At 31.3% G+C, this 10858-nt stretch overlaps 1 protein-coding gene across 2 annotated transcripts in view; it reads right to left on the bottom strand.

The window, feature by feature from the left end:
- Positions 1–9665: 9665 nt before the first annotated feature.
- Positions 9666–10858, bottom strand: part of LOC131853182 (paired box protein Pax-3-B-like) — a 42822-nt gene continuing 41629 nt past the window's right edge. The window contains exon 6 of one of the 2 annotated variants that reach the window (XM_059204010.1): positions 9666–10763. In XM_059204010.1, coding sequence (XP_059059993.1) covers positions 10194–10763 — 570 coding nt within the window. In that variant the 3' untranslated portion in view covers positions 9666–10193. The remainder of the gene's footprint in view (positions 10764–10858) is intronic. The other variant, XM_059204011.1, reaches the window with a different exon arrangement.

The following is a 10858-nucleotide window of genomic DNA, read 5'->3' as shown; positions in this document are numbered from 1 at the left end:
TCTGTTGTTGATTGTCACATCATAAAAGTAGTTTAACATTCCAATATAAAATAATAAATATTCCACTTTGTTTGTAGGGCATGTTTGTAGAGCACAAGGAAAAACTTAGTTTGCATTTCTTTCCACACAATTTAGGTATTTTATGACGTGTAGAAAGCAACAAGATTATAATTATATCGATTTCATAATACATAAATTTTGCGTTGTTAACATGTATGAGTAGATAATAACATGAGCTTATAATAATCCAATAACACGTCGGTATCACTGTAATAGTACAAATCACGTGACAATGTGTCTCGAGAAAAGCTAGTCGATATAATTTGGATTAAGGCAATAAATAAGCCGGGGTCGCCCGTTCATTTGTATCGGCGTATAATTTAAATTCTTTAACGCCAATGTTCAAGATTACGCGGTGAGATAGAGGCGCGGGCGCCCGTGTCTCCGCGACAACCACAAAATAAATTTATATTTCCGACCGATCCGAGCTGCCTTCTCTCTTTGTAGATAATTCGACCGGTAACGTTGAATGACTCTATTAACAGCTTCCCTTTTTGGGATAAATGTCGACTTTAGGCTCTGTATCTGTATTGTCGTATGTGTAGTGATGCCGCTACATTTTACGAGCTGTTTTATGTTAATATGTATAGTTTTTTTTTCATTATATCATTACGTTTTAAGTTCATAAATGGCGTAAAACAAAGTAAAAAATAATTGCAAGTTGATCAGTTTTTATATATTAAATCTATTTATTTTGTAAACATGAAAATGAGTAGGTATCCAAATATAAAATTACACATTTATATATAGATAAACAGCATCATCGTAATTGCAAAATAAAGATGAGAACATTATTTGCGATATGCCATGACTATAAATAGGGATCAACGCTCCAAGATTAACCTGATAACAGTAAAACGTCAATAACCACCTAATTGGGAGAGAACACTCTACCCACAATCACCTTAGAGCCGTCGTGAGTGAGAAACAAATAAATATTGTAGCCCACAACGAGATAATTCGACCGATAACTTAATGTGCTTACATTTTGAATCTGCTCATGATTTTATGGGAAACTACGATACTCTATCTATTTTTTCTATGATTTATCTTCGTTTCACTTTCGTTTCCGGTTCTTTTAATCTTAATTGCTTAATCTATTGATTATGTGACATCTTGGGTGTAATAATTATATTTGAATAAATTAATTTCTCTTTTAATTTGTCAAGAACACAAAATTTTAATGATACATTTCACGAATATCATTTCGTGTCGCATATTTAGATAAATCTTTACTTTATTATACCCAATATCTGAAATAGCGTTTCCGTTGAGACAGTTAAGCAAAGGTTGTTAAATTTTAATCTGTTTAAAGCAATCTGTCCTGATTCGAGTTACACTTTATATACATAAACGCGAATGATAATATTTGAAGAAAACGGTTATAAATTGAGATGTAAAAACATACTAAAAGTGTATATTCGATATGCTTCTGCAGTTCAGTTGGAAGGCTAATTTCGAATGTCAACCGCGAAATCTCGATTCGATTCTTATTGCAGGGAACATTATTTTATTGGCCTCCGTTATAAGGTTGTTCAGAGTGGGCATATTAAAGAATTTATGTTATGATTGCTCAGTCAATTTGCATATGAATAATATGTGAATTTTATGTGCGAATGATGTCATATCCTTTAGTGTGTTGCAAAGATATGTGTGAAAAATGTTACTGCTTAATTTAGTGTGAAAACAAAGTAGATACAGATATTGATATGATTTTAAAACGAAGAGAGCATTTAAGATACATTTGTTTACGGATATATTATTAAAATATTACTTTTACATACATATAACTGTAAAAAATAATCACAATATTAATTATACACATTATGTTTGTTTTCAATTTCAAGTAATTAATTAAATTTTGACACTTTAGTCCCTTTTACAAAAAATCACACAAAATATATACATATATGTATATATTCATATACATATTTTTTTCCATATAATGATTAAATCAGTAAAGTAACTAAGCTGAATTTCTTTTTTCTTAACTGTCAGTTTCTTATTTTGTCCAACTTTAAATGGAAAATCCGTACAAGAACAATTGTTGGTATACATGTTGGTCGTTTAAGTCAACAAAAATAAAGATATCCGAATATAGCTAACATTTAAAAAAAAATCTTATTAATAATACTAATGTTATAATACTAAAGACTTGCAATTAAAGTCTATTAGTAAACTCTAGAATTCGTTATATTCCAAAAAAACTGATAACATGACCTTTGGTGAGGAGCCTGAGGAGGAATCTGACGGCCTATCCGTGCGTAAGTGACAACTGTCGCGTATATACATGAACAACACCATAGATGTCACGTCATGGCTAGGTAGTATCCCTCGTGTGCCATTCAGGAGGACTTAGATATTATGCATCCGTATCCTGCCATATCACCCTTCAACGGACACATAGCTTACAAAGCAACTGCTAGATAGCCGACATAGGTGAGACATTAAACAGAATTACCTACGCAGATTACTATTGTCTATAAAATAAAAGTCTCTTTCAGAGTAAAGATATATGTTTGAGACGAGTAATGCAAGTAGATGAAACCAAAGAGTACCTACGTAAAAATTGAGACCTTTACGTACTCGCGTCTCCTTACATATTCCATAACAAACTTGACTTGACAGAGATTTTAATAGTTCCTAATACAACTTTCAGAAGTGGAATGTAATATATAACATTACTTAAGATTAAATGTAATGCTCGAATTATCAGTGTCAAGTGTATATAAATATTTTTGCACTACTAATATTACTAACCTTTCTCAACTTTTTCATAATCACTTCACACCTTGTCATAATCATTATACCTATATATTTATTAAAAATATAATGGAGGTATTGTAAGATGTGTACGAATGCAAGTGTCCGCTCGGTGCTTCAAACGCCTCTCACAAAATTTATTGTTATTGGGGCTGCCCGAGTACATGCATCCACACTCCGCGCCTATCACGGCCCAACAACATTATCTGTCCGCGCCACTATTCTGAAATGAAATGCTTTTAAACCGTGTAACCTGATTTTTACGACGTCACTATAAATAAACTTAACATAATTTGTCTTACAACGCCTCCATTAAGTTTAACAGACTTATTTATGAGTACGTAATGCTACCAAATTTTTCACAATCCCGAAAATTTTACAAACAAACCTTTATATTTATGGTTTATTTAAGTAGCTGTAATATGTGGGAAAATACAATACATTCTGGTATAGTAAGTACACAGTAGTACAAATATTACACAGAATTATTTTATAAGTATTAGTAAATAATAGTAGTATTATTTAAGTACTGTATGTCCATTTATATGTATATATTAAGTTATATAAAAACCCTGGAATTATTGTAAATCCGAGAAATGTAAAAAGTATACAGAAATCGATACAGAATTGACGAAGGCAGCTGAAATAACCCAACGATCTATAAACTTCAAAGATTTATAATACTATTATTAAATATCTCAAAATATCTAAATATTTGGATACTTTAAAAAAAGCTAAACAGAATATGTAAGACATATATATTTTTTTTGTATAATTCAATGTCATTCATTATTTATTACTTTTTCTTAAACCCTAGATTTGATTATACTCGAATGAACATCGAATGAATTGAACATTATTTGTATAAAGGGGGTATGGTGAAATTCTTGTGTGAAATGATATTTGCAGCGTTCGTACAGAATACGGCCATTCGTGTACATTGGGTACCATAAACTTTCTGCAACATCAGTAATTTGTTAATGATATAGACTCACATCTCCACGACATGCACATTTGCTGACACCGATGGTATTTAGAATAAAATTTTCTTCGTAACAAATGAAACATTGAATAATCTATAGTTAAAATAAATGACCTATTTTACTAGCCAAATACTCACCCAAGAACAAATATGATAATATGAACAAGTATAGTATAGTACCAGTAGAAGAAATAGAACCAAGACTACGAATTGTTCGCGTAAAGCGACTCCCTATGCTATTCTCTACACAGAAGATAACTATGTTTGTCCTTGTGATATGATCCATCTTTACACCTAATTTAGGTAAGATTCGTTCAGCATCGTTTAAACGTAACAAACAGACATTCATTTGTAATAGTAAGATGTATTGTTCTTTGTTTTAATTTAATTAAAGAACAATACATCTTACTATTACAAATGAATGTCTGTTTTTTACGTTTAAACGATGCTTAACTGATCTTACCTAAATCATATAAAATTGTAATTTTCAATATATATTGAATTATATATATAATTGAAAATTACAACTGTTTTCATTATACTATAAGCAACAAATTTATACTCCACTGGGTTTTCATTATTCTATACATATGTAAATACCTACTAAAAGACGTGTTGACTAAAGTAAATACTTTGTGTGTATTAATAGAGATATGAACAGTCTTTCTTCATAACTTCAAAATTGTATTATTACACGTTTTACACGTTCTTGACTCGTTCTCGTTAAATTTAATCACAAAGTAATGGAAATATGTTTTGCAATTAATATTTCATTGTAATAGCACCTATGTGGGAGAAGAGAAATGTAATGAGGACTAATAAGCCCACTATTATCACAACAATCTACCATGTCAGTTTGATCACCACGCGATTTTCCCTGGAAAACATATATGGTTTATAACCTTATGTACCTTACATACCTTACCGTACACTATAGTGATAAATGCTCATCTTATCATCATCACTGGTTCCTCGCTAACATAAAGCGTTTGCACAGATAAGTGCTCTATTCCATTATTATTCATAAAAACAACTATGTATACCATTATATACACCGTTCTTACGTAAATACATATATACAAAGTTAGTAATTGAAATTATATATCCAAAGAATATATTGATAAACATATTACTTGACCACCAATGCGATATACCTATCGCATATTAATTAACTGTCTTTAATGGTTATTTAAATTCGAATGCATTATAAATTACTTTATGCAAAATATTTTGGCATTCATTCTTCATATTTTATTGAGATTATTTATTAGTATTGTTATTAGTTGTGTCACCTCAATCGATAGAAAGATTCACTGTGATTTGCAAATTTTAATATCTATTCTACATTCAAACTTCAAACAAATTTTTATCAAGTACCTACCTACTGCTTACTCTTTAGATATACCTACTGAAGAAAAATACATCTCTCTCATTGTTATTTTTGTGGTGAGCATTTATCGCATTAAAATTACGGAGTACTCAGGAGGTATACCTCAGTACTCCGAAATTTTGCATTTACTGAGTTCTATGTACATAGAATTCAGTAAAGAAAACACGTAAAATATGCATTACGTGTATTCTATTTAAATCAACCAAGTGGACAATCAGCTTACTATATACTTATTTAAATTTGACGCATTTATACGTAATAAATAATTAAGAAAATCATGGGATCTTACCACGTTTTATTAGGTATTATTATGTTATCTGTGGTATTATTGAGTCCCTGATATTCTAGCAGTGTTACACAAGTTCTAATTTGTAGCTATTCTTGTGGTAAGGTGGATGAATATATCTACCCATAATTTTATTCATTTACCATCTACCCGCTGCTCCTCGGGGTTGCCGAAATATTGGTAACTCAATGATAATATAGAAATCGTGGCAAGATCCCGTGATTTTGTTATAAATCAACTTGTTATTTCAAGTCGTCTTATAAATATTGTCTCTTATACGTAATTAGCAGCTATGTTATAAAATTCTCATCCAAACGTAAATACTCGAGTCTTGTTGCATTGTAACTGGGTCTTAGTGTTTTCTCGGAATATTAGTGCTTTAAAGTTAACGCCAAGTAAAAAACCTTTTTAGTAACTCTAAGATGTTAAATATTGAACAATATTCCTTGATAGTCCGACCAAACTCAAAGAAAACTCTTATATCAATAATATAATTATATAACAAAAGCAACCATACGAATTAAAACCTTTTTCAGGAAGTCTAAATAAGGTTGTTGTCGTGCACAATTGAATCAAAGAATAACATTTAAAGATCTGGTAATGAAGCATTGTTCCCCAATCATGCTTTTTGTTGCGGCTTCGAACGGCTTTCACTGGGCTGATTACCGATATCCGGGAAGGACTGAATTGACTTTATTTAATAACAAAGGAAAAAAAAGGATAATTGTTTCGCATGATACGCTTGTAAAACAGACGAGATATGAATTACTTTAACTCAGTCGAAGGAATTAATTGCTGGACATCCGTTTTTTTGTGATAGCAAATCTTCAAATAAGCCTCGAGTAATGTATGCCGATGTAACAATTTTCTTTAACAGATTTAGCTGGTATACAGTTCGTAGGTATATTTTCAATACACATGCTTGCGTATTTTAAATATACTGAATACTGAATAAAATTATTCAATTAAAAAGCATATTTGAATAGAACTACCTCGAAAACGTACATCAATTGTTTTTCTGGGGATTAACGGTGTAATATGTAATAATTTAGATTGCAATTATTCTTAAACTTGCTACTTGCCCCGGCTTCGCACGTGTATACATGTATTAAAACCCTTCTTCTTGTATCATTCTATATTTAAAAAAAAAATTGTTTCAAAATCCATTGCGTAGTTTTAAAAATGTAAGCATACATAGGAACAGACAGCGACAGTGACTTTGTTTTATACTATGTACCTAATGATGATAATTTTAATAAATAATAAACACCTGTAATACATAATAAAAGAATAAAACAATATCATCTCTTGTTGCCAACGTGTAAAAACATCAGGATATCAAGAAGAATATGTAGGTAGGTAAGTATCTAATGGTAGTGATATTATTATTATTTGAGTATTTTTATTGAAAAATTAATCACCCGAGTAATATGACCGTCATGATTCTCTCAATTTCTTTGATGGTTTTATAAATACGGGTATACATTGTTTTCACTTAGTTAATGGATATGTCATTAATATTTGTGCTGATTTTGTTAATTTTTAATTAAATTTCAGTAAACATAATTTGCAATAAAATATTTAAGTCTAATATACAACTTTCTGTTTATAAAATTTCAAGAGACTGTTTATAGCAGTGAAATATTTTCTTATAATAATATTATGTTCGACTTGTCAGAATAGTAGTATTTCATTGTTATTTATGTTTGTAATAAAATTTAATTAATTAGGTATAATACTTTAAATTTCAAATTTTGATACTGAAATAAATTATAAGAAAGTGTTCTATGATTTTCCTCTTTTAGACGTAATAATAACTTTATAATATATTTTTTCCTTAATCTGGATTAATTGATATTGATAGTGTATTTTTGTAATAGAAATTATTTAAATGCTATGGCAAAAGACACCCATAGATTTCTTTATACACTTTTTAGAATTCAAACCCAGAATATTTTATAAATACAATATAAATAAACCAAATTGTTCTAAATGTTCAAGACAGTTCAAGTATACTTCTAAATAATGTTATTCCCTGAATTCGTTCGTCTTTTATCCACTTATTTTTTCTGAACTACAATTCTAGAATTTATATTAATTGGTATTCTAAAAAAAGTAATTTTTATATGGTTGTCATTGTCATTTAGAAGATTTTTCTGGAATATTCATGTATCTATATATGTAACTAGGGGAAAATGTAATACAGACACGTCCAATTTTCCCCATTTATTCAACATTTCATTAATGCTCCGCTCCTATTGATTTACAGCTTACTCCTATTGGCCTATAGGCTTCCTCGATAAAAGGAATATATAACACACTTTTATAAATCAAACGAGTAGTTCTTTCGATTAGCGCGATCACCATATCAAAACTTTTTATCTTCACAATATTAATATTGATTAAGGGTAAAAAACAGAAGTTTAACACAAAAACATTGACCTATTTTAAATACATCACTGATTTCTAAACGATAATTGTCGAAGGCTACATCTTACGGTGTCCACTATATACATATTTACAGGATGAAGTTTTAAATGTCACAATATCTGTACATAGCGCTTACGCCTTATTCGCATAATTATTTTTCGTTGTTATTTATTATGAAATAGAGAACGAATGAGGAATTTCCATTTCATCCCCTATTTTATTTTACCCTCTTAAGGGTAAAATTCATACAAACTTCGAATTTCATATTGATATCATCATAATGAAAACTTAAAAAATAAATTTCAAGCTTCTAGTTTTAAAAATAATTATACTTCCATAGAACGTTTCATCTCCCCTTTCAACCCCTTACAACAACCCTTTCTTCGTATTAAAAAGTAGCCATAGCCATGTCCATTCTCAGGATCTAGACTATTTGTATACCAAATTTTATTTAAATCGGTGCCGTAGTTTTGGCGTGAAAGCGAGACAGACAGACAGAGTTACTTTCGCATTTATAATATTATTAAGGATAAGGATTTTCACATAAACCAATGATTTAAGAAAGTATACCATACGCATCGTTACTTAGCATACTACTAGCTACGATTATCTACTTATAGCTATATTAACCATTAATTAGCAAGCGGTCAATACTTCATGCATCTGTATAGAGAGTTTGATTTGGTTTGTGTAGGTTTACAAGCGCTTGTAGCCTTTTAGATTCTATGTCGAGTTTTCGTCACAAGTCAAAGGGAATTTACCGAAAGCTTGTGTTAAAACATACGTGATGGTTTTAACATTCTGTAGTGATTTGAGGTTTGCAGCAAGTATAGGATTTTAGCGATTTACATCTCTTTCACGAATATGTTCATGTCTATTTTTCCTAGTCGCCTTTTGTGATGACGGATGCCGATTTATATTCTTACTGAGTGAACTTAATGTGATGAGAGCTAGCAATGTCAGATTGACCTCCACGCGGTTCCTCCTGACCATCACCAGAACCATCATGTTAAAATTCCTGGTGAATTTTCCACGATGAACTAACTAACCTTCCTTCATACTTATCTTATAATCCTCCACTGGTGCGTATATCCAGCGTATACCGTTAGCGCAGGCGACAGCACCATTCCCTTATCATCCCTTAAAAAACTGTGTTTCGGTTGAATAGTCGATCGAATACAATAAAATATATGTAGAATACAAGGCATGACATCTTAGCACGGAATGGCAAAGAATGAGTGATTTACATGATTATATGAAGTCCATGGTACTATAGATGTGTAAAGGCATCAATTAAAAAAAATTAAGTTGGCATTCTGTATATTTTTTAAATTGACTAATGCTAATAATGAATATCGTAGGTAACACGCACTTTTCAGTCGACAATTGTAACCCATGAAGGGCATTCTGGTTGCCATTGTACTAAATAATATATGAAAGACGTTATTCTTGACATAAATTTCCATCAGATGTGTGTACAATATGTGTACATTTTCAGTAAAGCAAAGTAACATATATACCTATATATCTAATGGTAAATTCTTTAGAACAAAAACAAAGCTGAATTGTCATATTTTTTAATTTTCGTAATATATTCTTATGTTTTTATTGCATTTTACAGTAAGTAAAATTATATTTATCTAAGCAATAAATAGTATACAGTGCTCAGGATTTCTACAATATGTATGACCTACATATACATCACAATTACAAATAGTCCAGAGTTCGTAGATACGAATTAATACAGATGTATTAATACCAAATAGATGATTACTTCAAATGTAACAAAAATATGTATTGGATATGTACTATTATGTCACTAAAATGGGTTAGGAACTCTTATTTCCTGAAACCGTGCTTTTGTATTTGTAAATCATAACACTTTGGTATTTTACAAATTCTTCAAAATTGAACTAAAGTCCGTAGAATTAATTAATATAAATTAGTGATTTTAAACAATTAATATTATATGTACAAATGAATGAAAATATTGTAATAAAGTAGCCATAATGGTACGGAAAATACCTGTAATATCGGATATTTTTGTCATATAAAATAAATAAATCAGTACTATTTTGTGCTTCATTAAATTTATTAGCCATTCATCTTCTTTGCATTAATTAACAACTTAACTAGCTACGTATTTACATTAATTTACAAACAAACTGGAGTATTAACTCTAGGATTAAAATTTACATAATTATTCGGAACATGGACATTCAATAGGAATGATAGTAATTATTATAATACTTTAAGCAAATAAATAAGTAAATTAATCTATATCAACGGTCATGTTTAGTGAGCTGCAGAGGCAAGTCGCTGACCGCGGGCCTCTGCCGTACAGCATTTGGGCTCACAGATCTCGACCTGTCATTATTTTTTTGCTTTTCACCTCCATCATCGCTTTCGTCGTGTACATTTATTTCTTCATCCGAATCCGAATGGGACTCATATCCCCGAGCTAACTGTATTGACTGCGCAGCAAGTAACGCTGCCGCTGCCGAGTGCGGTACTAAAGCTTTAAACGCGCTGTTCTCAAGAGCTGGATGAGTTTTAAACGCGCCACCATCGAATGTCTGCTGAGACAGTGCTTTCAGCGCATTACTGTCAAACTGTGCCTGCTGTGAGAGGGCCTTTAGTGTGTTCGTGTCTTGATGTGAAAGAGCCTTGAAAGCGCTATTTTCGCCGCCCATCTGAGGAGTGTGATAAGGGACGCGCGCTGGGGACAAAGAACGCGAACGGGAGCGGGAGGGAGAATGAGGGAGGCGGTGCGGGGGCGAGCCGCCACCGCGCTTCAGGAGATTCATGCGCTGGTGGCGTCTCCACTTGGCTCGTCTGTTGGAAAACCAAACCTGTCAGTAACGGTAAATAAACGTGATTAGTATTCTGTTCTCACTGCGTTAACAAATATTCATGAATGTAAATGGGTGTGAAAATGATAGTTCTG

This window comes from Achroia grisella, unplaced genomic scaffold, assembly GCF_030625045.1.
Source record: "Achroia grisella isolate CSIRO2021 unplaced genomic scaffold, CSIRO_AGI_Agris_v1 utg900, whole genome shotgun sequence".
Lineage (NCBI taxonomy): Eukaryota > Metazoa > Arthropoda > Insecta > Lepidoptera > Pyralidae > Achroia > Achroia grisella.
This window is presented reverse-complemented; position numbering and strand designations above follow the sequence as displayed.